This window comes from Chroicocephalus ridibundus, chromosome 17 (genome assembly GCF_963924245.1).
Source record: "Chroicocephalus ridibundus chromosome 17, bChrRid1.1, whole genome shotgun sequence".
NCBI lineage: Eukaryota > Metazoa > Chordata > Aves > Charadriiformes > Laridae > Chroicocephalus > Chroicocephalus ridibundus.
This window is the reverse complement of record NC_086300.1, coordinates 3,073,764-3,099,484: the sequence shown is the minus strand read 5'-3', so window position 1 is coordinate 3,099,484 and position 25,721 is coordinate 3,073,764. Positions and strand designations below refer to the sequence as shown.

General features: G+C 62.7%; 2 protein-coding genes across 6 annotated transcripts; one reads left to right on the top strand and one right to left on the bottom strand.

Moving 5' to 3' along the window:
• On the top strand, positions 1–19,843 carry MED24 (mediator complex subunit 24). 5 transcript variants are annotated; one of them, XM_063354550.1, is made up of 26 exons: positions 1–80; positions 814–952; positions 3,636–3,718; positions 4,246–4,284; positions 5,724–5,797; positions 6,946–7,169; positions 7,754–7,865; positions 8,365–8,515; positions 8,748–8,861; positions 9,563–9,610; positions 9,838–9,923; positions 10,305–10,391; positions 10,722–10,833; positions 11,428–11,570; positions 12,415–12,452; positions 13,153–13,235; positions 14,507–14,685; positions 14,806–14,905; positions 15,263–15,438; positions 15,532–15,796; positions 15,994–16,175; positions 16,478–16,571; positions 16,950–17,049; positions 18,899–18,979; positions 19,141–19,289; positions 19,461–19,842. In XM_063354550.1, the coding sequence occupies exons 2-26, from the start codon at positions 823–825 to the stop codon at positions 19,575–19,577; spliced, it is 2,967 nt and encodes a 988-aa protein (XP_063210620.1). In that variant the 5' UTR covers positions 1–80; positions 814–822; the 3' UTR covers positions 19,578–19,842. The 5 variants fall into 5 exon arrangements, with proteins under 5 accessions (XP_063210620.1, XP_063210619.1, XP_063210624.1 ...); XM_063354549.1 differs by having other exon boundaries at positions 5–80; positions 786–952; positions 19,461–19,843; XM_063354554.1 differs by having other exon boundaries at positions 5–80; positions 786–952; positions 9,841–9,923; positions 18,902–18,979.
• A 3,426-nt stretch (positions 19,844–23,269) lies between these two features.
• On the bottom strand, positions 23,270–25,539 carry CSF3 (colony stimulating factor 3). The gene is made up of 5 exons (XM_063354773.1): positions 25,460–25,539; positions 24,905–25,071; positions 24,372–24,479; positions 24,071–24,217; positions 23,270–23,440 (listed from the first exon to the last, which is right to left on the bottom strand). Exons 1-5 carry the CDS (start codon positions 25,473–25,475, stop codon positions 23,270–23,272), a joined length of 609 nt encoding a protein of 202 aa, XP_063210843.1. The 5' UTR covers positions 25,476–25,539.
• Between the last annotated feature and the right edge of the window lie 182 nt (positions 25,540–25,721).

Genomic DNA, 25,721 nt, shown 5'->3' with positions numbered 1-25,721 from the left:
GGCTTGCTGGCAGGTGCTACCATGGCGGTGCCCAGGGGCTGAGGGAAGCCGACGCCGGCCGTTTGCGGTGCCGGGAGAAGGTGAGGGGTGGCGGAGCTGGGTACAACCGGCGGGGGGGTGGTGTCTCCGGGGCCAGCCCCCGCACGCAAGGTGCGGGGTCCGGCCCCGGAGACACCCTCCCCCGTCCCCGGCGGATGCCACAGCCGCGGCCTCCGCTTCCCCTCAGGAGCCGCCGGGCCCAAACCCCGGGGGCGGGGTGTGGGTCAGGAATCCTTCCTCAAAATCCTGTCATTCCGCCCCTTCCTTCTCCAAAATCCTGCCATTCCTTCTCTTTCTTCCCCCAAATCCTGTCATTCTTTCTTTACCCCCAAATCCTGTCATTCCTTCCTTTTTCCCCCCAAAATCCTGTCATTCCTCCCCTTCCTTCCCCCAAATCGGGTCATTCCTTCCCTCCCTTCCTTAAAATCCTGTCATTCCTCTCCTTCTTTCTCCCAAAATCTGGTCATTTCTTCCTTTCATTCCCCCAAATCCTGCCATTTTTTCCCTCCCTTCCCCAAAATCCTGCCATTCCTTCCTTTCCTTCTCCCAAATCCTGTCACTTCTTCATTTGCTTCCTCCAAATCCTGCCATTCCTTCCTTTTCTTCCCCCAAATCCTGCTATTTCTTCCCTCCCTTCCCCTAAATCCTGCCATTCCTCCCTTCCCTTCCCCAAAACCCTGCCGTTCCTTCCCTTTCTTCCTTCAAATCCTGTCATTTCTCCCCTTCCTTCCTCAAAATCCCCTCAGCCTTTTCCCTGCCCCTTTCCCTTGCCAGAGCGCGGCCATGAAGGTGGTGAACCTGAAGCAGGCCATCCTGCAGGCCTGGAAGGAGAGATGGAGCGACTATCAGTGGGCCATAAATATGAAGCGGTTCTTCCCCCGCGGAGCCACCTGGGATATCCTCAACCTGGCAGGTGCGGGGACGAGGGGGATGCTGGGGATGGAGCTGGCTTGGGACAGAGCAGGGGGACAGGATTGGGGTGGATGAGGCTTTCTGCTTTGGGGCTACTTGCTCTGGTACTGCTCAAGGTGGTCCTGTAGCCCATCCCGTGGTTAAGCTGGTCAAAAGCTCAGGCTGTGGTGAAGGGCTGGCCTGGCAGGACACCCCAGCAGGGCTGGGATCGCTGCTGCCTGCAGCAACACGTGCTGAAATGCTGCTGACGCAAAGCTCTGGGATGATGGAATCGCAGCGTAGTTACAGTTAGAAGCAACCTTAAAGCTCGTCCAGTCCCACCCCCTGCCCTGGGCAGGGACACCTCCCACCAGACCAGGTTGTTCCAAGCCCCGTCCAGCCTGACCTTAAACAACCTCCAGGGATGGGGCAGCCACAGCTTCTCTGGGCAACCTGGGCCAGGGGCTCGCTGCCCTCACAGGAAAGAATTTCTTCCCAGTATATAATCTAAATCTCCCCTCTTTCAGTTTAAAACCGTTCCCCCTCGTCTTGTTGCTCCACTCCCTGATCCAGAGTCCCTCCCCGACTTTCCTGGAGCCCCTTTAGGTACTGGAAGGATGCTGCACCGCTCTGCCCCAACACTGCTCACCACCCGGCTGCACACAGGTTCCTGCTACCTGCCTCAGTTTCCCCCACCATGAGGGAGGGATCACGACCCTGTCTGCCTCCTCAATGTGTCCAGCCAAGGGAGGGAGGAGCACTGCAAAGGAGCCAGGTGCTGCTCTGAAGGCCACTTCCCACCCCCGGTTATTGGGGTTTCTTTTCCCGTCCCTATTCAAGGGCGTTTGACACAAATCCTGCCAAGTGCTGGTACCTGCTGAGCGCCACGGTTTAAAGATTTGCCAGGCTTTTATGCCAATTATAGAAACTTGTTGCTAGGTTTTTTTTTTCCTGTGCAGCAAGCGCGTGTTTGCAAGCCCTGGATAAATAAACAGAGCGCTGCTCGAGGATTGCTGCACCGGGGGATTTAAAGGGAAATAGCCCCGGTGCAGGCAGCAGCGCTTCTTGCCTGTTTTTTTCTGGTAGAGTCTGGCCTGTGATGGTGGTTTTGTCAAACCTCATGGCTGAGCTCCTCAGGCCAGGTTTGTCCCCCTCCTGCTGCAGCCCATGGACGTGCCCAGCCCCACGGTGATGTGGGGCTGGAGGAGCCGAGCTGGAGCTGCGGGGCCTGGCCGTGGTGGTGTGGTGACAGATTTGCTCAGGGTGGGGGGCTGTGAGCACAGCACTGGGGCATGCGGGGGGTGGTTGGCTCGAGGGCCGGCCCTGCCGCTGGCCAGCTGGCCGCCAGGGCTCCCCAGTGCCTGTTCCTGGCCCAGCAGGACCAGCTCCCGCTCCGCTTACTGAGGTAGTGAGGCTCGTGAGGCGCTTGGCGTGGGCTCGTGTGCGTATCCCCGAAAGCAGGGCGACAGCTTTCCCCCGACAGAGGCCAGGTCGGAGATAATCAGTCCCTACAATTTCTATAGGAACAGGTTTCTACTGGCCGCCTCTTAGTGCCTCTGCCGGGGAAAGGCTTGTTAGCCAGGGCTTCGTTGGAGGGCAGCCCCTCTACAAGGATAGCTGCGTCCCTTTCTCCCTGCTGCCGGAGGAGAATTCTGACAGCGATGCTGTCCTGGGCAGCATGAGCGTTGTGGTGGGCATGCAGGAAGGCTGTTCCCGTGGTCCCGATGGCTGTAAGAACCACTGCCTCTCGCTGCAGCCCTAGAGCTGTCCTTTCCCAAGCTCGTGCCTTTCAGATTTAAACTACAAAGGAGGAAAAGCTGGCATGGGCTGCCAGGATCACGGCGGTGCCCAGCAAATCTATGCTGACACGTCTGCAGTGGGTAACAGCATGTGGCTGGCTCGTGTTGACACTCCCTGATTAGATGGGGAGGGGAAGGCTGCCATTAGCCTTCTGTCCTTGAGCTGAGATGCTTTTGGCTGAGGCCTAAGCCTTCGAGCAAGACCCAGGGAGTCTCCTGCTCCCGCGGTCGGGATGTGGCGATGGCTGCTGCTCCTCCTCGTCTTTGGGGCGACAGCTTCCCAAACGGCTGCTGCCCCCTCTTGCATCTGGGTGCTTTGACCTACTTACAGCCCGTGCCACAGCCCGGGGCCTGCTTTCAGGAGCTGGTTCCTGCGCTCTGCCATAGTTCAAATGGTCAATTAAAGGCTTGACTGAGCAGATAGGACGGGCAGAGCCCCTCCAGCATCCGCAGGCCGGCGCTGGCAGGCAGCCGGCGGCAGGGAGGGCCAGACGTGCAGGGCTGGGCCCAGCTGAGAGGGGCTGTCTGCCCGGAGTTCAGCCCCAGGTGCCGGAGCAAAAGTCACTCGGTAAAAGTCATTCGGCGGGGGATGCAAGAACCTCCTGGGCAGGACGTGGGAGGGAGGGGAACGTGTTTGGAGAGCAGCAGGCACTGTTTCGGGGCCAGGGTGCCCGGGGAGAGCTGAGTTAGCAGGAGGCTGCTTGCGCCGCCTGAATTATTTACTGGCTTTTGCCATTGGGGATTAGAAAGTTGTGGGATTCAGTTACTTTCAGGGCAGAGCAGTGCAGAGTCACTCTGGTTAGCACATCCCCCCTTTCCTGGGGGATGAGGGCAGAGCCTGCATGTGTCCCCACACCCATGTATGCGCTGACCTGGGACCTCCTGGCCCCTCTCCTTTGCTTGCAGAGGCTCTTCTCGAGCAGGCGATGATCGGGCCGTCACCGAACCCACTCATCTTGTCCTACCTGAAATACGCTATCAGCTCCCAGGTAATGACACTCCCCGCGCTGCCTCCCTGCCTCACGCTGCAGACGCTGCTGGGTGTCACCTCGCAGCCCCAGTTAGCGGGTGGGCAAAGAAACCGGGGTGTGGAGTTGGTGGTGGGCAGACGCCCCGAATCTCCCATCTGTGCCTCCCCTGGGCTTGGGTGGGCAGTGGGGGGCTCAACGCATGCCCAAGTCAGGTGTGTTTCTGTAAATAGCCTCTGCCCATCACCCGGCTGCACACGGGGTGGGAATCCTTGCCCTCCAGGAGCCTCCATGCTTGTTGTAAGCTCTGTGCTTCCTTAGCACAGCATTTAACATCGTCTAAAGTTTGTGTGAAACGAATCAGCGATCACCTAAAAATGTCTGTTTGGATTTGTGCCGGGTCAGCGCCCCAGCCCCGTCTGCGGTGACAGGCAGCGGGGCCGTGCCCTGACCTTGCCGTTCCTCAGCAACGAGCACCGCACTGGCAAACATCACCCGCTAACACGCCGCTGCACCGGGTTTGTTTTCGTTTTGTGTTTTGTTCGTAGATGGTGTCTTATTCCACGGTCCTGACGGCCATCAGCAAGGTACGGCTCTGACAGGTGCTCTCTGAGGTTTTTCTCTTTACCTATGACCCAGGTATCCATTTCCCTCCCCACAACTCTCACCAGATATAGGTCAAGTGGAAAACGACATCCTCTGCTGAGTCAGCAGCGGTCAGACGGTGCAGATTAGCGCCTGAGTCTTTCTGTGTCCCGCTGGGGACAGGCTGTCGCCGCGTGTGGCAGGTCCCGCTCTGGTTTTGGGGATGGCTGCGGGTGTGAAAGCCTCGTCCCTCCATCGTGTGGGGCCTGGCAGGCTCCTGCCCCGCAGCGCCCTGTGTGTAAACCACGCCCTGGCTGCTGGAAACCACATCGCTCTGCGGCCGGCGGCGTTGGCAGCGCCATGGGGATCCAGAGCTGGCGACGATGGAAAAGCAGTGCCGCTCATGAGGGAGGGCTGCCAGCACCCAAGCCACGTGGCTGCGGCCACCCGCCCTGCTTGGCCGGCCAGCTTCCCATGGGTGCTCGGTGTCCCTGTGCTGCTTTGATGGGGATGAGCCCTCTGCGGCTGCATCCGCACAGTGTTTGGGGCTGCTCTGCGGGGAGCCATAGCCCCTCGCAGACTGCGTCAGGCCCCCCATCCTTCCCTGGCAATGGCCTTGTCAGGGCGATCTCTGATCTGAAGGAAGAATAATTTAAAGGAGAGTAATTTCTTTCCTCCCACCTCCTGGTGGTTACTAGGGGACAGGAGGAGAAAGGCGCTGGTAGCCATGCGATGCCAGCCTTGTTTTGGGGTGGCACAGGCTCAGCACCGATCCGGAGTGGTGGGTGTGCTCTGGGGGAGGGTAGAGCCAGTGTATGGCCGGCCGGTCAGCTCTGAATGGTGCAGGCTTATCGCCGTTCCCCTGGTTGTGCATCGCTGCCCGTTCCGGCAGGGCAGGCAGAGAGCTGACCTTGACAGCCGAGGCTTCCTCCTTCAGATCAGCGTGGGCCGAGAGCAGACCTGCGGGCTAGCTCCGGCCCGGCGGGGTGGCCCCATCTGCTCTGCGAGGAGGCGGGGAGCCACACTTCTGCTGCCCACCGCCCTCCCGGCCCCGCGGCCAGCCGGGCTGTTGGCGCTGCCAGTGCTGCCGAGGCGGGGGTGGGCACGCAAGCTGGCGCCCAGCCACCGCCGCGTCAAGGCAGCCGGTGGGGAGCGGAGCTCAGGCCCCCGCCGCCGTCTCGGGGAAGCTGCTGAGAAAACCCAGCCTCTCCCCGCTGCCGTGGCCTGGTTGCCTCCTGCGACCCTGGGAGGGCATGACCCAGCCGTTGGACAGTCCTGACCTAGTTCTCATTCAAGTGGCTGCTGGGCAGCTGCCAGGGCGAGCGTCCTGCGGCCGGCAGCGCCCAGCCCAGCCTGTGGAGGAAGGGGTTGCGTTTGTTTTCAGAGGCGCTTGGAGCCCGGCAGCCCCCATCTGAAATCCCTCCTTGTTCTCCTGCTCTAGTTTGATGACTTCTCCCGGGACCTGTGCGTCCAGTCGCTGCTGGAGATCATGGACATGTTCTGCGACCGCCTCAGGTACGGTGTGGCCCTTCCAGCCCTGCCGCCTCGGCCCTGGGCTCTACCGCGGGTGGTACCGGGAGCTGGTGGGGCCCGGCTGAGCGCAGGATACTCGCCTTGGCGGAGGGAGGCAGGTTCCCCCTCCAGCTCTGTGTCTGTTCCTGAGCTGCCGTACCCCTCAGGCTGCCACATGAGTGCCGGCATAGGGAGAGCAGAGGGAGTCCAAAACCCACCAGCTTTGTGGGAAGCTGCAAGAAACCCACCTATTCTGGGATAAACGCCTCTGCCGTGATATTCCTGCCCGCCTCAGGTAGATGGGTTGGGCGTAAGCCCTTTGGCCTGAGGGTGTCTGTCCCCTCAGAGTGTTTAGTTTCTCTTATGTGGCCTCTGCAGCTTCCCAGGGCTCCGGCTACATGTCCCTGTCTGCCAGCGCTCACAGTCCTGCCTGCGCTGCCCCAGGCAGCTGCCTTGTTTTGCTTCGTGCTCTTCCGCTGGTCTTGCAGGACCCAGGGGAGTCCAGACCATTCAGGCCACAAAAACTTTTTTAGAAAGCTCAGAAATCTTCCTGTTAACCCCTGACAGCCTCTTCTGGGAGGCCGGAGCAGACAGTTTGTGGTGGGGGGCAGCGGGAGGAGGAGGAAGGCTGAAGGTAGCAGCTCTTCAATTACATGAAATGAAGCAGTAGCAATGAATATGCATCAGTCACAGATGTTGACAAGGAGCTGTTGCTGGCCAACTGCAGAGCCGGCCACTTAATCCAGTCCTTGCCTAGTCTGATCCGCTGCTTAATTTCATCAAAAGTTCTGGCCCCAATGATTTGTGCATCAGGAGGGGAAAGCGTTCACCTCTCACAGCACATTGATCAATGCTGAGCCTCTCTTAGCAAGATAATTTGATTAGAGGCTTGGAAAGTTTCCCTGTAGTAGAGTGGCCAGAGAGGAGGCAGCACTGGGGAGACTTTATTTCCCCTGGCACAGCGGGGATGCTGGTGGGCTGAGCAGGTTGGGATCTGCGGCAGAGGAGCCGGGAGCTGGCAGGCAGGCTGGTCTGGGAGCACGGGATGTGGGTTTGGATTCCCCAGCCTGCCCTGTTTCTGTGCCTTGGTTTCCCTGGGCACAGTAGCCTGGCCCACGGTGAGCACAGCCCCGTTTCTCTCCCCTTCCCAGCTGCCATGGCAAAGCAGAGGAGTGCATCGGCCTCTGCCGGGCGCTGATGAGTGCCCTCAACTGGCTCCTGCGCTGCGCGGCCTTCTACGCTGAGAAGGTGAAGGAGACGCTGGAGCAGGCAGCAGCAGAGAGCCAGCTGAAGATGTGTCTGGAGCGGCTGGGGAAGATGCTCGGCAGCACCAAGAACCGTGCTCTGATCCACATCGCAAAGCTGGAGGAGACGTGTATGTCGCTGCCCCTGCCCTGCCCTGCAACATGCTCTGCCCGTGGCCGCTGCCAGGGCTTCCTCCTAGCTGCTGCTGGCCCTGAGGAGATGTCATTGCCACCTCTCCCTTCCCCCTGCCCAGCTCCTGCCGCATTGTCCCTGCGGCTCCAAGCCCATCCATCTTCCAGCCCTGTTGCTGTAACCGTCTCCTCCCTGGCTCCGTGCCACCCTCTGCCCCCTCCCCTCCATGCTGCCCTTGGAAGAGGAGCAGAATTAATGTGAAGGCTGCGTGAGCTGTTCCTGGGCGCGCGGCAGGTCCTGTGCTCCGCCAGTGTGCCTGGCACAGCCCTGCATCTTTAGTTGGAGCCTGCGCCTAGCCAAGAGGCTGTGCCAGGCCGAGCCTGGAACAGGAGCTGCTGGGTGGCACGTAGACCCTCGTCTTAGGCTTGCAGAGGTGCTCTGACTTCTGCTCACCGTGGGGCCCAGTGGCGAGCCCCAGCCTCCACAGGCCCTCTGTGCTGCTATGGGCCTTGGCGCTAGCCTGCCTGGCTTTTCAGTGAGTCACTGTCCCCCCAGTGCTGAACGCCTGCCCTCCCTCCCCAGCCTCCTGGAGCACTGTGGAGCAGTCCCTCATGAAGCTGGGGGAGAACCTGAACAGCCTCGGCAACTCCCCGCTGCGAAGCCGGGCTGAAGACTGCATCTCCCTCATCAAGAGGTAGCTTTGTGCTGCTGTCTTTGCGGGCTCGGAGGTTAAAATGGGTTTGAGCCCTGCTCTGGGGGCTGAGAGCCTCCTGCCTCCCTCCACGCTGGCTCCCTGCTCTCCTGTGCCTTCCCAACTCGAACCCCTGTGCCAGCAGTGGGATGGGGCTGGTGAGAGGCCCTGGCGTAGAAGGGACAGGGCTAGTAGTGACTTGTAGCGAAGGAGTCTTGCCCAGGGGTTGCTCCTCTCGCGACCCTGGGGCCCCTTGCCATCCCTCAGCTGCTCTGGCCACACCACAGCTGCCCACCCTGCTCTGAATCCCCCTGGGCTGCACGGTGCTTGGCTGTGCCCAAAGGCTCCTCTGCAGGGCACAGGAGCTACAGGCTGTCCTGCCCCAGAGAGATGTGGGCCAGCAAAGGTCAGGGGCTTGGCTGGGAAAGGAGGATGGCACAGGAGGAGCAAGGATCTGTCCCTGCAAGGTTCCAGTGACCCTGTGCTGTCGTCTCCCACCCAGCATCCCCACCATGCTCTCAGTCCACTCCGAGCAGCTGAACAAGACCGGCTTCCCCACCGTGCATGCCGTGGTGCTGCTGGAGGGGACCATGAACCTCACAGGAGAGACCCAGCCGCTGGTGGAGCAGCTGATGATGGTGAAGAGGATGCAGGTACAGAAGTGGCATCTTCTTGTGCTCCGGGTGGCCTGGGGCTGTGGGACGAGTGCCTCGCTGCAGCTCTGTGCCTCCCTGTACTGATCCTGGTCCAAGGGTATGGGCACAGCTGCAGGGAGCAGCATGAGCCCATCAACACCTTCACAGGGGGTCCAGGGTTTGGCTGTGGGTGGGGGAGGCACTTTATTGCCTTTCCAGCACTGGAGGGTTTTGTCTGTGTGCCCCGCAGCGCATCCCCTCCCCGCTTTTCGTGCTGGAGATCTGGAAGGCCTGTTTTGTTGGCCTCATCGAGTCCCCAGAGGGCACGGAGGAGCTGAAGTGGACAGCTTTCACCTTCTTGAAGGTAGGGCCCAGCCCCGCTGCGAGCGCCGTGCTTCAGCCCTGAGTCTGCTGCTGCCTTTTCCCTGCCTGCCTGGCCCCTGCTGAGCGCTCAACCCTGGCAGAGCAATTAGTTCCCCGCTCCTGCAGTGTGGCCCTCGGGGTCGCCCCACGCCCCGGCTGAGCCCGCGACAGCCCTCCTGCAACCCGCTGAGCATCAGCTTTACTGTCCAGGGCTTCTTTTCAGCCCAGCCCCACTTTGTTTTGCAGAGCGGCTTTCTTGGGATGGTGTGGGGGAAATCGTGGCCTTTGAAGGATGCCACAGCAGCCTTGGGGCCTGCGCTCCCACAGCTCGGCGGTGGGCAGCCCTGGAGCAGTCTGCTTCGCCTCCTTTCTTTGTACCAGACAAAAGGGATCTGCGTGTAGTTTTGGGCCTGACACATGCGCTGGGCTCCTCTGCAGCCTTAGTCCCCTGCCTGGCTGTTGGGAGGTGGCTGTGCCCTGTGGCTCCCTGTGATGGTGGAGGGACCCTGCAGAGGGGAGGGCAGGGGTACAATGTCCCCTGGGCGCACGAGCTGCTCCAGAAATGCTCCTTTCCCTGGGCTGGGAGAGCAGCTGCTCGCAGGCGTGTTTTGCATGGGCCCCTGCTGCCTGTGTTGCTGGGAGGTCCTGACTGCAGAATGGGGTCTGCCTTGGTCAGTCACGGCCACGCTCTGTGTCTTTCAGATCCCCCAGGTCCTGGTTAAGCTCAAGAAGTATCCCCAAGGGGAGAAGGTGAGTCTCAAGGGGCATCGATTAGAGCTGTTTGCTGCACTGTGTGCACCAACGAGCTGCGTTTGTCACAATGGTGCTGGTGCCTGGCCAAAGCTGCGTGGGGGTGACTGGGGTAGGAAATGGTCTATTTCCCAACAATCTTCCTCTAACGGACAAGGCGGCGTGGGAGGGGAAGGTGGGCTTGTTTCGGCAGCGCTGTGAGCTTGAGTGCTTGGCTTTGTGCACAGCAGGACTTCACCGAGGATGTGAACTGTGCTTTCGAGTTCCTGCTGAAGCTGACCCCCCTGCTCGACAAAGCAGATCAGCGATGCAAGTGAGTGATTGCCGTGCCCGGGGCTGACGTGCAGCACTGTGAGCCTGTGGCCAGTCTGTGCCACCACAACCCCGTTCTCCCTGCAGGGAGCTGCGATATGGGGTGCTGGGGCAGCTCCTGGCAAGGCTGGCTTTAGTTTCTGATCCAATTCCTTCTTCCTGAACCTGATACTGCCAAATGAGCAAGGCAGTGAGTGTCTGACAGCTGTGTTGGTGATGCTCTGTGATATCTGGAGCCGCTTTTGGCCCTGCAGCAGCCTCAGAGGGGTGGGAGCAGGGCCAGGAGGGCAACCCAGCAGTGCCCCTGCCCTGCGGCACTGCCCCGGGCAGCAGGAATGTTGTCCCTCAGGCTAGCGCTCTTCTCTCTCTCTCTCTCTTTCAGCTGCAACTGCATGGATCTGCTGCTGCAGGAGTGCAGCAAGCAGGGGCTGCTTTCAGAGGCCAACATGGACAACCTGATTGACAAACGGTACAGCCCCTGCAAAAGTCCGGGTCACCAAGTGGTGTTGGAATACCTTGTCTTGCCGTCCTTGGGCGGGGGAGCATAAAGGACCAGCTGTGATGCCACTGGCTTTACTGCAGCTGGGACACCATGGCCTGGAGGGACGAGGCTTTCCTTTCAGTGACAGATTGAGTAAAAGTCAGTCCTCTGGGAGTGGCAGCTTTTGCTGGCCTGAGGTGGTGGCCTTTCCTCGGGGGGTGCCAATGGTGGAGGTGGGTGGGAGGTGGCTGAGGGCAGGGAGGAGCAGGGCAGGGTGACGAATTCCTGCTCACTGGCCCTTCTTTGTGGATTCCCCAGGGCAGCGGACAGAGAACACGCTCCGCACTTGAAATCGGCAGAGAATGCCAACATCCAGCCAAACCCGGGGCTCATCCTGAGGGCCGAGCCGACTGTCACCAACATCCTGAAGGTGAGTCCCCTCCCGCAGCCGTGCTGGGCAGGCCGGTCTCAGCCCCAGAGCCTGTTTCCAGCGGCACCGGTCTCACCAGGCAGCCAGAGTGGTTGGGAGGTGCCTGATCTCCCCCTGTGATGGGGTGGAGGAATCACTCTCAGCCTTGTTGCTCTCCTGTGGGCACCAGGAGCTCCTCTCCTCCTCCCTGGGAAGCCGGAGGAGCCGTCAAGTGGCACGTTGCTGTCGGTGCCAGCAGCCTGAGCCCAGCCAGCTCTGCCCATCCTGCCCTCAACCGCTTCCCTGCATGCATCTCCCCTGGTCCCTGGGGACTCCCCCCATCCCTGTGTCACTCTGGTTGCCTCGCCGCTGCTGAGCGTGAGAGGATATTGTGCTGCCGCGGTGCCCTGCAGCTCTCCCCTGCGCCATGCCCTGCGGTGCCCGGGCACAGAGGGCTCCATCCCCACACCCCCCGAGCCCTGCGGGTCCCTGTTCACCAAGGCCTCATGGGATGGCTCTGGCAGATGATCAATTCTGCCCCCACGGCTGCAATTTTACTGCTGTGCTGTAGCACACATTCCCCATGACTTCTCTTTCCTCTATTTTGTTTTGTAGACCATGGATGCGGATCACTCCAAGTCCCCTGAGGGCTTGCTGGGGGTCTTGGGTCACATGCTGTCTGGGAAGAGCCTGGACTTGCTGCTGGCAGCAGCAGCAGCGACGGGCAAGCTGAAATCCTTTGCTCGGAAGTTCATCAAGTGAGTGTCCACGTGGACGACACTGTCCCTGGTGACTAACGGGGCTGGGGTGAGTGGGCAGCCCCCACCAAACTACCCCCGAGACAGGGCTGGATGTGCCTCTGGCCCAGTGTCTCTGCAGCACTGGATCCAGCAGAGCCCGGGGGAGGGCTGGGATCTCAGGGAGACCGCACCCCGCAGCACCCCATCTCCTTTGCCTCTGTGCAAACAGGGCAGAGAATCAAAGTCAAGTTGGCTTAAGGGTATTAAGAGAACTGAAAGCACTGGCACCACCATCGAGGGAGCTCACTGCGTGTGTGCCTTCAGTCCCCAGACACCCGTGTCCTGGTTAGAGCACACGCACCAGCACGCGTGGGGCTGCGTGATGTGCTTCCTCGAGCAGGGAGGCCTGGGGCATCTCGGAACACACCGGCCCGGCTGGGTGCACCGCTCTGCCGTGCTCCCTCTGTGTGGGGGTTTGTGCCGCTGCGGTGCGGAGAGAGCCACGCTCAGAAATCCCCACGCAGCCGGGCAGAGCCAGCGCCGGCGAGAGGATGGTGCTCAAATGCCGGGCTGATTGGGTGTGGGGAAAAGCAGCGTTGCTGGACCTGTTTTGCTGCAGGGGAGCAGAGGCAGAGGGAGGAGGCGGCTCGTCTCCGCTGTGCCGGAGGGTGTCTGCGGAGCCGGGCCCTGCTTTGCTCCCTGCCCACCCCGCTTCCCCGTGTGGGGCACAGAGCTGGGCGCTGGGATGGGGTGCAGGAGGGGGTCTGCAGGCAGGGGCAGCCCCACGCCTGTCTCGGAGATGGGAAGAGGCCTATTTCACATGGTGATAACACTTCACTGCGGCGCTCTCTGCCCCCTCTAGGCTGAATGAATTCACGAAGCAGATCAACGGAGAAAGCTGTAAGTGCGTGCACGTCTGTGTGTGGGGTGGTTTGAGCCATTCTCCCCCCGCTGCCACGTGCTGGGACGCAGTGGGGCCCGGCTGGATTAAGCTGGGACTGGCTGCGGCGCCAGAGCGAGCCGAGCTGTGCTGGGCCTGGCTGGGGGCTGCCGGCAGCGAGCCCGGCACTGGGGGACGTGGCTGAGTGCCAGCGGGGATCTGGGCTCCCAGGGACCCGCTGCCCTCACGTGTGGCACATGCGTGTCCATCCCGAATGCGGGGTGCTCCCTGCTCATGAGGGGCAGAGCTCCTTCTCCCCAGCCCAGCCCACGGGGCCCCTCGTGGCCGGCTCTGCCCCGGCTCCCTCCCTGGAAGGGGTGATGTGTCAGCACAGAGCCCGAGATAAGGACTCTGACTGCGTTTGCGTGTGATGAAACTCGCCGAGTGCTCTGACCTTCCATGGTGCGGGGGGAGCCTGGGGATGGGCTGGGGCTGCCAAATGGGAGGCCAAAGCCGCTCTGGGGGCTCAAGCAGAGGCAGACAGGGCAGACAGGGGTGCTTGGCGCATCTCCTGGAGCCCTCGTTCGCACACAAGCACTTTGGGGGTTAGAAAAGCTGCCTGGAGGTAGCAGGGTCCTGTCCCCTGAGCTCACAGGGCTCCTGCCTCCCTCGTTGTGCCGAGGCTGGAGAGCCCCAAGGTCTTTGTTTCTCCTCCCTCAGCCAAAGGAGCCTCCGTTCGGGCCCTGCTCTTTGACATCTCTTTCCTCATGCTGTGCCATGTGGCCCAGACCTACGGCTCCGAGGTAAGCATCCTCCGAGGGGATGGGGCTCTGGCCTTGTGAGCACTGCTGATGCGCAGCAGCCTGCCAGCCTCCTCTAGTGGCCAGCCTGCCACCGCCACCGTCCCCACTGTCCCCGCAGCCACCCTGACGCGTGGGGTGAAGCACCCCCGTTCCTTTCACCTGGTGCAGGTTGAAATCCATCCGTGCAGGGTCTGTCGGTGCCAGGCGATGGAGCAGGGGTGGCGGCAGCCTCCCTGAGGGCTTTGGTTGTTCTCCCTTTATGGTATCAGGGTATTGATGGGAATGTTGCCTCCGCACCCTCTCAGGGCTGGCTCTGATCTCAGCCGACTTTTCCCAGCATTTTCCCTCTCGTTTGGTGCTGGCTGGCTGGGGTGGGGGGGCCATGCACCCAGGCTGTACATCAGCCCTCCCTTGTGAGAGGAGGAACTTGCAGCCCCGCTCAGGAAACAGCACTTTGGTTGCCTGAAAATTTTCCAGGTTTCGACATCTGCGTGTGTTGGGAGGCGAAACGATACCGAAACACCAGGAAAGCAGAGAGGGAGCGGGCGGCAGGCGGAGGGGGCCTGCCCGGCCGGCCCTGGGGAGCGGGGAGGGGGAGTCCTGGCTGGAGGCAGCCTGGAGCGGACGTGCCCGAGGCTGTGCAATGAGGTCTCATCCCCCAGCTCCGGCTCAGAGCGACTTTCCTGACCAGCTGCTGCTGAACAGATGTGCAAAACTTTTTTGGACAAAAATAGTGTCCCTTGGGTGATGGCGGGCTGAAGGGAGGAAGCGGCGTGCGGGATTCCCAGCTCGTGTCCCTCTCGGGAGCCCTCCCAGCTGGCTGCCAGCTGGACCGTGCGCCCTGACCCTCTGGAGCCGTGGGTCAGCCGGCCCTGGCGCTGGGACCCTGAGCACAGCTCAGCAGGCGGTGACCCTTACTGGGCAGGACACGGTGGACCCTACTGCCACGCTCACAGCCCCGCGCTACTAGTCCTGTCCTGGTATCTTCCCGAGGGAAGCCATTGGAGTGATGCTCTGAGATGGGCCGTGGTTCCTTGGGGGAGTCCTGTGGTAGAGGGGGGAAGACCACAGCCCACAAGCTGGAAAACAAGACTTTACTGGTGGCTAAACGGGACCTTACTGGGGGCCTCTCCGTGCAGGCCACAGGGCGGCGCTGTTCCCCCGGCCATGAACTCCCCAGGGTGGGGGGGTCCTCCCTAGGGTGGGGGTCCCCAGCAGGGACCCTGTGGGGTGCAGGCCGTGTGGCAGACCCTGTGCCGGTTCCCTTCCAGGTGATCCTGTCGGAGTCGAGCCCGGCGGGCGAGGTGCCCTTCTTTGAGACCTGGATGCTGACCTGCATGCCTGAGGAGGGGAAGATCCTCAACCCCGACCACCCCTGCTTCCGCCCCGACTCCACCAAGGTGGAGTCCCTGGTCGCCCTCCTCAACAACTCCTCCGAGATGAAGCTGGTGTAAGAGCTCAGCCTGCACACCCACCCTGCCAGGCCGAGAGGGGAGCGCCCACCCCATCTTCCCTGGCTCTGAACGAGTGCCTGACACCCCCCCGCCCCCACCTCTCTCTTCCCCGGCAGGCAGATGAAATGGCACGAGGCATGTTTGAGCATCTCAGCCGCCATCCTGGAGATCCTCAACGCCTGGGAGAACGGCGTCCTCACCTTTGAGTCCATCCAGGTGGGCCTGACAGGAGGATGGTGTGGAGCAGAGCAGGGGCACCGGCGCTGCGCTGTGTCCCGAGGAGGGGCCAAGGCTTGAGCAGGGCAGGGGTCCCCTGTCCTTCCCTGAATGCTCCTGCAGCCGCTGTAGAGCTCACTGGCTCCTTTGTGACTTGGATTGGGAACACGTGGCTCCAGCCCCTTGATGCTGCCCCATTGATGGCAGTGGGGCTGGCAGAGGCAGATTCACCCCATGGAGGAGAGAAGGGCTTGGACCCTGCAGTCGGGTGCCACAGCCATGGGAAGCGATGCTGAAACAAAACCTGTGCCTCACACCTCCATGCTCATCCACCTCCACTTCCATCTTCTCTCCTAGAAAATCACAGACAACATCAAGGGGAAGGTGTGCAGCATGGCGGTGTGTGCGGTGGCCTGGCTGGTGGCTCACGTCCGCATGCTGGGCTTGGATGAGCGGGAGAAGTCCCTGCAGATGATCCGGCAGCTGGCCACCCCCCTGTACGGCGAGAACACGCTGCAGTTCTACAATGAGCGGTGAGCTCCAGTGCACCAGGCCCCGTGCCGTGCCGTCTCCTGCCCTTCTTCCACTTCCCGGGGCCTGTGTGACCCCATCTCTCTCTGCCGCAGCGTGGTGATCATGAGCTCCATCCTGGAGCACATGTGCGCAGACGTCCTGCAGCAGACGGCCACGCAGATCAAGTTTCCCTCCATGGGCATGGACACCATCCCCTATTGGAACCTGCTGCCCCCCAAGAAGCCCATCAAGGAGGTGCTGACGAGTGTGTTCACCAAAGTGCTGGAGAAAGGCTGGGTCGACAGCCACTCCATCCACATCTTTGACACCCTGCTGCACATGGGGGGCGTCTACTGGTTCTGCAACAACCTGGTCAAGGTATGGGGTGGGGGAGGGAGGTGGCTGTGACCCCCAGCGCCATGGCTGGGTGTCGAGCCCAGGACTGCTGGGTCTAGCCCATGCAGGAATCCTGATTGTGCCTGGGCTGGCTCCTGTGGCAGTCCCGGGTGCTGGAGGCGAGCGGGGCAGGCCCAGCCGTGCCCATGGCTCCCTCAGCCCTGCTCTCCGCCTCACAGGAGCTGCTGAAGGAGACGCGGAAGGAGCACACGCTGCGGGCCGTGGAGCTGCTCTATGCCATCTTCTGCCTGGACATGCAGCAGCTGACGCTGACCCTGCTGGGCCACATCCTGCCCAACCTGCTCACGGACTCCTCCAAGTGGCACACCCTCATGGACCCGCCGGGAAAGGCTCTGGCCAAGTAAGACCCTGGACCCGTGGCACCGTGTCCTTGGGGGTGGGTGGGCTGGTTTGTAGGGATGGGAGGTGCTCTGTGGTGGGATGGGGATCCCAGCCACTTGGTTCCCGCTCTGGCCCCGGCACAGTGCCGACAGGAGCAGACACACTGGTGTCCTGGAGCCCGTTCCCTGCTGCATCTCACTGAGGAGGGACCTGCTATGTCCCGTCCTGGTGCACGCTCTGGGCTCTGTGATCTTCCCTTGCTTGCGCGCTGTCCTCTGAGTGGGCTGACAGCACCTTCCAGTGTCCCTGCTCTGTCCCCAGGCTCTCCGTCTGGTGTGCCCTGAGCTCCTACTCCTCCCACAACAAGGGCCAGGCGTCCACCAGGCAGAAGAAGAGGCACCGAGAGGATATTGAGGTGCGTCTGGCGTGGAGCTGGGTTTGGTTGGGGGCTCTCTGCGCACAACAGCGGGCAGTGCCTGCGGGGGGTGATGGTGGCAGGAGGAGTGGGGAGCTGAGACCAGACCCCCCTGCTCGGTTCTCTGGGCTGTCTGAGGTCCTTTGACCTTGAAATATGGGGTTTTCCCTTCTCTTTTCTGGGGAAGGGGGCCTGTGATGACATGGTCTGTACATGATTGGCCCAGGCTGAGGTGCTCTGGGTGAACAGAGATCGTAGCCCTGGGCTGTGGGACGGCGCAGACCCCAGTGTGGGTCATCAGCCCTGGGGAGGGGGGCCAAGTTCCCCCCTCAGAGAAGGGCTGGTGGGGCTGAACCCCCTCTGCCCCCCCCCCCCCAGGATTACATCAGCCTCTTCCCGCTGGATGACACACAGCCCTCCAAGCTCATGCGCCTGCTGAGCTCCAATGAGGAAGACTCCAACATCCTCTCCAGCCCCAGTAAGTGCAGGCGGGGAGGGCGGCTCCTGGGGATGGCGGCTCCTGGGGATGGCATCGTGCTGCCTCACGGCTTGTTTCTGGGTGTGAAATGCGTTTTGGCGCAAAAACGCTTCTCTTCCCAAGCTGGCCAGGTGAAGATTTAGAATACCCAAGTGTGGTTTTCCTGAGTTACCCTGGAGCTTTTGTACTTAGAAAGGTCAAGCTCTTTATTTCAGAACCACTTAGGAAAGGGGCTGAGGTTCCACCTTCCCTCCATGACGTTGCCGCCCAACCCAGTGCCTCACGCACGAGGGGCTCAGGGGGGTTTTGTTAGAGCCTTTTCACCCCCGGCCAGTCTATGTGGGGCCAAAGAGCTGATGTGCTGCAGCAAGAGTGGCAGGAGGTGACGTTCCTGATGTCTGGCTAAGATCCTGACATTCCACTGTTGTTAACAAGGCAGCGAGCGGAGCTGATGAGTCCCTACAGTCACGTCCCCGTGTCCCCCCGAAGCGATGCTGCGGGTTATGACAGCTCTGGCACAACATGCCGGCGGGGTGTCCGTGCACTCCTGCTGCGGTGGGTGCTGTCACGGCTCCCGCATATGTCTGGACTCCTGAGCAGTGAGTCAGGACGTTCCTTGGTCATTGTTTCTCCTGATGCCCTTATCCTAAGTTACTCTTTATTCATTAGTTTTCAACACATCCATCAACCTGTGGTTTTTGTTGGTTTCATTACTGTTGAAATATGGGGTTTTCCCTCTATTTCACTATCTTTTTTTAACTTTTGAGGCAGTTCCACCTCTTTCCAGTGACATTCAGGACTTTTTTGGGCTGTTTGCTGGGGTGATGTGGAAATGCTGCTTCCTGCAGCAGCCATGTAACTCATGTGATTCCATGAGAAAAGTGTGGGAGGGCTTTCTTTTTTTGGTGAGCATCCTCAGGGCAGCACAGGGTGGGTGCTGCCGGTTTTGGCAGTAGCTGTGTGCTATGGGGTCTGCACAAGAGCCCTCCCAGGAGATTCCTGTCCCGTTGGACCGGAGATGGCCCAGTTCCTCTCCCGCAGTAGCACCCAGCACTGCTTCACAGTTTGGGTCAGATAAAGCCCTTTCCTCTGCCCCAAGATTTGCTGCTGGTTTATTGGACATGCCTCAGCTCTGGTAGCTAAATTGTACCCTGAGAGTGAGATCGGAGTGCTGCTGAGCCAGCTGTCGAACATCTGGCTTGCTCCGCCCAGCCTGCTGTGCCGCAGGCAGCGTGCGCAGGATGTGCAGCATGCGCTTCGCCATGGCAGAGCGCTATTCTTCCCCTCTCCCGATCGTGACATTGCGTTACGTTGCTCGTGCCCTCGCGGAGCGTCAGGGACGAGTCACTGCTGCAATTAAAACGGAGCAGGGAGTAACAGGGAGGCACACTCACGGTCTCACTCACGCTTACCCCCTTTGGAGATGCCATTAGACTTGGTCAGACTCAGAATAAATCGGGCTTGTGCAAGAGCAAAGTGTCACACCCCAAGAGCAGCAGCGGCAGCATGTGGAGCCCTTCCTGGGCTACTGCGCTTCGTCACGCCTGGGGCATGTGTGGGCTTGTGCCGAGGGACCGTGACCGGGTCAGAGACTGTCTCCCTGCTGTGCATCCCTGCTGTGCCCAGCAGCCAAGACTCTGCTCGTTTGGGTACGGAGGGTGACAAGGACCATGGTCCAAACCTCTCCTGCTCCATAGGGTGGCTCAGGGCAAAGCCCCTCCTGGAGCCCAAGGGCTGGGCGAGCTCGAATGGCCAGAGCTGGCCAGGGTGAGGGGCCTTGGCACGGCTGAGAGGGGGCCAAGAGCCCGTCGCAGCCTCCCCCTAGCCTGACGCACGTTCTCCTTCCCAGCAGATCGCTCGATGAGCACCTCCCTCTCCGCCTCCCAGCTTCACACCGTCAGCATGAGGGACCCGCTGAACAGGGTGCTAGGTAATGGTGGGACCGGATCCCGCTGGGGTCCCCGGTGGTGACACCTGCCCGTGGGGTCGGATCTGAGACACTGGTGGGGACCTGTCCTCTTTGCGGGAGGCTTGGGTCACCCCCAGCCTCGCTGAACCGGCCTGGCTTTTGATATTTCCCTGTCTCCACAGCAAACCTCTTCCTGCTCATCTCTTCCATCTTGGGGGCCAAGACGGCCGGCACCCACACCCAGTTTGTCCAGTGGTTCATGGAGGAGTGTGTGGACTGCCTGGAGCAGGGCAGCCGCGGCAGCATCCTCCAGTTCATGCCCTTCACCATGGTGAGTCCCATGGCTGGGAGATCCTTCTCCCTGGTCTCAGGGTGGGTGCTCTGGGATGCTGGTCCCACAGGACAGACAGTCACAGCCAGGGGAGTCCCGCTGCCTGGCTCTGGTGGCTCCAGAGCTGCCCAGCTCCTGTGGCTCAGACGCGTTTCTCCTCTCTCCGGCCAGGTTTCGGAGCTGGTGAAAGTGTCTACCATGTCCAGTCCCAAAATCGTCCTGGCCATCACGGATCTCAGCCTGCCCCTGGGCCGCCGTGTCGCTGCCAAGGCCATTGCTGCGCTGTGAGCGGCTCACCTCCCTTCTGCCATGCAGGAGAGGGCGGCCGGGCAGCCCCTGGGAGATCCGGGAGAACCTGGATGCTGGGCTGGGACTGGGGTGCCGGGAATGGCTTCTCTGTCACTGTGGGCTTGCCCTGGCCCTGCCCGGGGGCTGCTTCCCTCCGTGTTCAGCCTCCCTTGCTGCCTCGCGATGGGCTTTCGGAGACTGAGACAAACCCCTTCCTTTTTTTCTATAATTAATTCAGTCATTTTCTAGAACCAGGCTTTGCTTCATTTCTGTTTCGTTTCCTGACTGCAACCCAGGGCTCTGGGCCTCCCCAAAACCCTCATCTTGGAGCGAGCTTGATGGTGGGGGGGATGGGAGATGGGTGCTGGGCAGGGGGGGGGAAGTCCCACTGTTTCTGTCCCGAACGCTCCTGCCCTGGCCCTGGGGAAGCTGGGGAGGGTGGTGGGCTGGGGGTGATACTGCGCGGGGGGAGCGGGTGCCTGCGGCCGGCCAGCTGCAGATGTGCGGCTGCGTGGAGCGGAGGATGTTCTCCTGCCGTGCCGCGAGCTGCAAGCAAATTCTTGTTGGAAATTCCTTCACGTGAGCATGCGTTCACCCCGCATCCCCCATTCTGAGCGTGGCACCCAGCGGCCAGTGAGTAACCGCGGCCTCCCCAGCGCCGCGCTGGGAGAGGCTCCTCGGCGGGGCTGTCCCGGCACCAGTCAGCTGCTTTGGTGGTGAATCCGCCTGTAACTGTCACGAAACCCAGACCCTGAGGGGGTGGCAGGGCCGGGGCGGCTTCACCTCTGCTCCTTTCATTTATGTGTTCTGCTTGACTCATGAGAAAGGGGGAAGCGGTGCTGGGGTGCCAGCCTCCCCCTCGGGGCGCCAGGGCTCTGACCCCGCTCCCTGCCGCATCCCCGGGGCTGGGCTTTGCCTCCCACCCGCCTCGCCACTAGCGGGGTTCACAGCTCCTGTTTTGGGGGGCTCCCAAGCCAGTGCTTTGGTGGTGCCGGGGGAGAGGGGGCGCAGGGGGGTTTGGGTCAGTGCTGGGTGGGGAAAAGGCAGCCGGAGGGTGAGTCAGGGGCTGCCTGACCCCTGCCCGCTCCCCGGCGTGATGTCGGCTCTTGCCTGCTTGGCCTTTGCTGGAGGGAGAGACCCCGATGCGGTCGGTGGAGGAGACTACCTGCACTCGGGGTGGCTGCGGGTGATGGCCGCTCCTTGGCCATCGCCCACCTGGGCATCCTGCTGCCTCCTGGGAGTCTGGCCCCGACCCGGCAGCAGGCTGGCACACACGGAGAGCGGGCGGCAGGGCTGCATCATGCACCGGGGTGGAGGGTGAGCAGGGCGAGGGCTGCCATGCCGGAGGGCTCGGTGCCCGGGCCGTGCCGCAGCCGGTGCTGCACCCCACTGGGCCTGACTCGGGCATGAGTCCTGGGCTGAGCTGGCACCGACCTGCCCAGGCACCTCTGCCCCGGCCCGGTGGCAGCGCCTGCTGGCCCAGGAGCGGCTCTTTACCGTTAGCTCGGAGCAAAGAGCAGGACCCGGTGCTCTTGGCCTCCCCTGCTCTGTCAATATTTGCCAGCAGCAACCCCACAGCAGCCTTCCGGGAAAGGGCTGGAGCCGGGAGAAGGGGTTTCCTGTAAGCGCTGATAAGGCCGGGGAGGAAGGAGCAATGGTGCTTGCCGCTCGCGGGCAGCGTGCGCGGCCAAACAACCACGGGCAGCAGCGGCTTCCCTGCAGTGGGACGGTGGCGATGGTGTGTGGGACGGTGGCAGTGGGGCTGCAGCCTCGCGCCTGCCCCTTCCCAGGGCTGGGGAAATGGGGGAAGGAACAGGGACCCCCTGGCACCCACCGGAGCTTGGCTTCGGCTCTGTCTCCGCCGTGGCTGGGCTGAGTGCGGGGATGCCGGTGGTCACAGGATGTGAGCATGGGACCGGTGGGAGGAAGCGGGGCTGGTGCAAGCCTGGGAGCGCAGGGACAGCCCGGGGTGGCCAAACACCCGCGGGGAGAGGCCGTGGGCCGGCTGGGGATGGCAGTGGGGGCTTGCCAGGGCGGGGGGAGATGCCCAGGTCTCCTGGCTCCGCCTGGCTTCACTGGGGCATGTCCGTTTGCCCCTCCACCTTGGCCTTTCTCGCTGCTGGAACTCCCGTCCCTTCGTGGTGGTTCCGGGAGGGCTCCAGGCACATCCCTGGGCGGCTCTGGGGCTAATTCCCATCGCGGCAGCAGCAAAAGAGGGATGGCCGCCCCCACCCCCCCCCACCCTGCCACCAACCCCAGGGCCCGCGGTGAGGGCACAGTGCCCAGGTCGGCTCCGCTGCCGCAGAGCCCTGAGCACTCATCACACCTGTGCTCGCCCTCCCAGCAGGGGGGTGCTCTGCGCTGCCTTGTGGGGGGGGGTGAGCCCCCACCCCAGCTGCCGGCGGGTGCCGGTGCCAGTGCCAGGGCTGCTTCCCGCGGCCCTGGGCTGCCGCCCTCGGCTCGGCGCAGGCTCTGGCGCTTTCTAGGAATCGGCTCTTGCCCAAGCGGCGCTGCCGGGTGCGGGAGGAACCTGCCACCCCCGGGCGGCTGCACCCCGCGGCTGCTTCCCGTCCCCGGGGGGCTTGTGCCAGGGGGGGCGGGGATGCCACCGGGGCTGGGCACTGCTGAGCCGTTGCCAGCGACTGCGGTGGAAATGAGCCCAGTCCCCCCCCGTGCCCCATCTCTCTGTCCCTGTGTCCCCACACCCCGGCCACGTAGCATCCCCCGACGCGGGCGGGAGACGGCAGGGAAGGCAGACAGCCCGGACGTTGGAGCAAAAATAGAGTTTATTTCCATTTTTATTGCGCATATATATATATATATATATAAAAAAAATAGCATGTATTTCTTCTGGGGCTCACCCAGCTGCAGCAATAAATACAGTACAAAACACAGGGCTCGAAAAGCCCCCGCCGGGGCAGGCTGTGAAATTTCCAATACGCAAATACGGCTGCGTGGGCAGGTGGGAGCTGCCGGCAGAGCCACGAGAGCGGGGGCTGCACCGGGGCTGCGCGTTCCCCAAACCCTCCCGCAACCCCGGGCCAGGAGATAGGCGCAAATAAGTTAAACTGCAATAAATACAACCGAGTTTGGCAGGGAAGGGGGCCGCCCGCCCGCAGAGCGAAGGTGCTGGGGCTCCCCTGGAAAAACCTCATCCCGGGAGGCTGCTGCATCCCTACGGCACCTCCGTCCTCCCCTCCCACCTCCTTACCTAATGGCTAATAAATATTAATTAATGTAACTATGCCTAGTAAAAATAACACCTGTCGGAGCTGTCCCGGCAGCGAGATGCTGCTCCGAAGGATCTTCATCCGCGGATGAAGACGGTTTCCCTGTGGACGGGTGGGATGCTGCAGGGGTGCCCGCGGCGCCCTGCGCGAGCCATGGGGAAACTGAGGCACAGGCGATGCCCGCGGCGGCTGCCGGGGCTCAGCCCGGCTCCCGGACCTCATAGCAGAGATACGCTTCTGTTTAAATATTAAACAAGGGTGATGACGCGCACAGATACCCGTGCGCGGATGCCAGCGCAGGGCCGGCCGCCCTGCTGAGGGACCGATGGGCGGGGGGGGGGGAGCATCCCCAGCCATATAAATATTAAATAGCGATAAATATTAAAAAAAAAATAAAAAAGGCAGAAAAGGGGGAGGGTCGCTCAGGCTGGGACATCAATAAATAGGGTGCGGGGCCGGGTGTCAGAGGCAGGCGAGGTGCCGCAGCGCCCGGTACGCCGTCTCCAGGAACCGCTGGAAGTTGGCCAGGATGAAGAAGCCGCCGACTTGGTGTCGGAAGCTGGAGGAGAAGGTGGGGAGGGGGCCGGGGCCCTCCGTGGGGTACGTCACCGTGGCCAGGCCCAGGTCCTCCATCTGCAGCCGGGCAGAGGCAGAGGCGTCAGCTCCGGAGCCGGAGATGCCCCGGGAGCATGGCAGCAGCCAGGCAGTGCCCGCGGAGCTGGTGCGAGCCGGGGGATGCAGAGCCCACGTCCCTGCCGTGCCCTCCCTGTCCCCTCATGTCCCCCAGGGATGCAGAGCCCACGTCCCCCTGTGCCCTCCCTGTCCCCCCGTGTCCCCTAGGGATGAAGAGCCCACGTCCCCCTGTGCCCTCCCTGTCCCCCCATGTCCCCCAAGGATGAAGAGCCCATGTCCCCCTGTGCCCTCCCTGTCCCCCTGTGTCCCCCAGGGATGGAGAGCCCACGTCCCCCTGTGCCCTCCCTGCCCCCCCGTGTCCCCTAGGGATGAAGAGCCCACGTCCCCCTGTGCCCTCCCTGTCCCCCATGTCCCCCAAGGATGAAGAGCCCACGTACCCCTGTGCCCTCCCTGTCCCCCCGTGTCCCCCAGGGATGCAGAGCCCATGTCTCCACCGTGCCCTCCCTGTCCCTCACGTTCCCCCAGGGATGCAGACCCCACATCCCTGCCGTGCCCTCCCCATATCCCCGGGGCTGCAGACCCCACGCGTGCCCACCCCGTTCCCCCAACCCCCCGCCGTCGCCCCCTCACCTGCTGCTGGATGTTGGAGGAGAGGTTGGCAGCGTCCAGCTGCAGGGTCTCCACCAGCCCGGCGTGTGCCGGCAGCAGCTTCAGGACGGCGGCGAGGGAGCCCTGGTAGGTGCGGAGCCCATCGCGGATCTGGCTGAAGCAGGCTTCCTGCGGGCGGGCACGGCGGGGTCAGCGGGGTTCGGCACAGCCCGGCCACCGCGTCCCGAGCCACGGCCAGGGCTTCGGGCTGCCCCAAGCAGCGATGGAGCCGGCGGGGCTGAGACCGGCCAGCTCGTGGCAGGGATGAGCTGCCGTCACTCACCGCCTGGAAGGTGCGTCTGTGGCACTGCTCCAGCGGCGCCTGCGGGATGCCCAGGTCCTGCCGCACCAGCAGCAGCTCTTCCTCCTTGCACAGCTGGAAAGTCTCGCACTGCGGCCGAGGGGGACAAGGTCAGGGTGGCTGGAGGACCCCGCTGTCCCCCGACACCCCGTCCCTGGGGTGGGGGAATCCCCCCAGCCCACCCAGGAGGAGGGAGGGGACGGGGTGAACCCGCCACCCGGTGAGATGGGGACGGGACAAGAACAAACCGCGGCGAGGCTGCCTCGGGCGGTGCGTGCCCCGGGGAGGTCCCCACGCGTCCCCAAGGGAGCAGCGGGGCTCTGCGTGGTCACGGCCCCTGCGGGTGCCCCAGGACCCCGGGGCTGCGCGGTGCGGCGGGAGGCCGGGGCGCAGGGGACGCCGCTGGCTCCCAGCCTCACGGTGACGATAAGGCCGGGGAGGGGAAGGTCACCTTATCTGCGACCCCGCAGCGCCCGCGGCCACCGTCCGCCCCCGCCGCGGCACCCGGGACTCACCACCGCGTGCTGCAGCGCGTCCACGTCCCCCTTGATCTTGCGGGTGAACTCGAGGTTCTTGTGCAGGAAGAGCTGGAAATCCTGGTCCCCCGAGAGCTCGGCCAGCGGCGCCCCGTCCAGCGCCCGCCACGGCGCCCACAGCAGCGCGCCCAGCAGCGCCAGCGTGCCTGTGGGGGACAGCGGCTCAGCACCCACCCCGGCGACACCCCCGTCCCCAACCCGGCGCCGGGGTCTGCGCTCAGCAACCAGGTGCTCCCCGGGGATGGGGGCACCAACGCAGCCCGGGGAGGGGGAGAGCAACTGGGGGACGGCGGCCGGGCGCTCCCTGCGTCCCCACGGGGCAGCGGGCTCTGGGTGCGCAGCGACGGCGGGTGCGGCGAGTGCTGTGGGTGCTCAGGGGCAGCGGGCAATGCAGGTAGAGTGGGATTTATGGGTGCTCTGGGAGCAGGGGGAGGAGTGGGTGCAGTGAGTGCAGGGGGAGGAGTGGGTGCAGTGGGTGCAGTGGGAGCAGTGGGTGCAGCGGGATCGGCGGGTGCTGGGGCTGCGGGTACTCACGGGTGAGGGAGCACATGGTGCCCGTCTCGGTGTCTGCTCCTCTCTGCAAGTGCCCGGCACAGCTCGCTCCTGCCCCGGCTCTGCGCGGCCTCATCGATTAGGGCATTTATAGCGGGCTCCGGGGATTCACACTGATGTGGCAACAGTGTCGATTGCTTCATTGCCTTAATCACCAACATGCAAATCCCGGGAGCCGGGTGCTCCCGGCCGCTGCCCACACCTCGCTGCTTGTGGGGCTTTCCCGGGGCCGCGGTGCCCCTCG

Excerpts from the sequence above, each read along its gene's own strand:
- MED24 (XM_063354549.1), top strand. The coding sequence starts at position 823 with ATGAAGGTGGTGAACCTGAAGCAGGCCATCCTGCAGGCCTGGAAGGAG. Across the intron at positions 10,392-10,721 it reads GACAACCTGATTGACAAACG|GGCAGCGGACAGAGAACACG; the intron begins GTACAGCCCCTG and ends TGGATTCCCCAG. Across the intron at positions 13,236-14,506 it reads CCCAGACCTACGGCTCCGAG|GTGATCCTGTCGGAGTCGAG; the intron begins GTAAGCATCCTC and ends GTTCCCTTCCAG.
- CSF3 (XM_063354773.1), bottom strand. Across the intron at positions 24,480-24,904 it reads ACGCGCTGCAGCACGCGGTG|TGCGAGACTTTCCAGCTGTG; the intron begins GTGAGTCCCGGG and ends CCTCGGCCGCAG. Across the intron at positions 23,441-24,070 it reads CCTCCAACATCCAGCAGCAG|ATGGAGGACCTGGGCCTGGC; the intron begins GTGAGGGGGCGA and ends GCCCGGCTGCAG.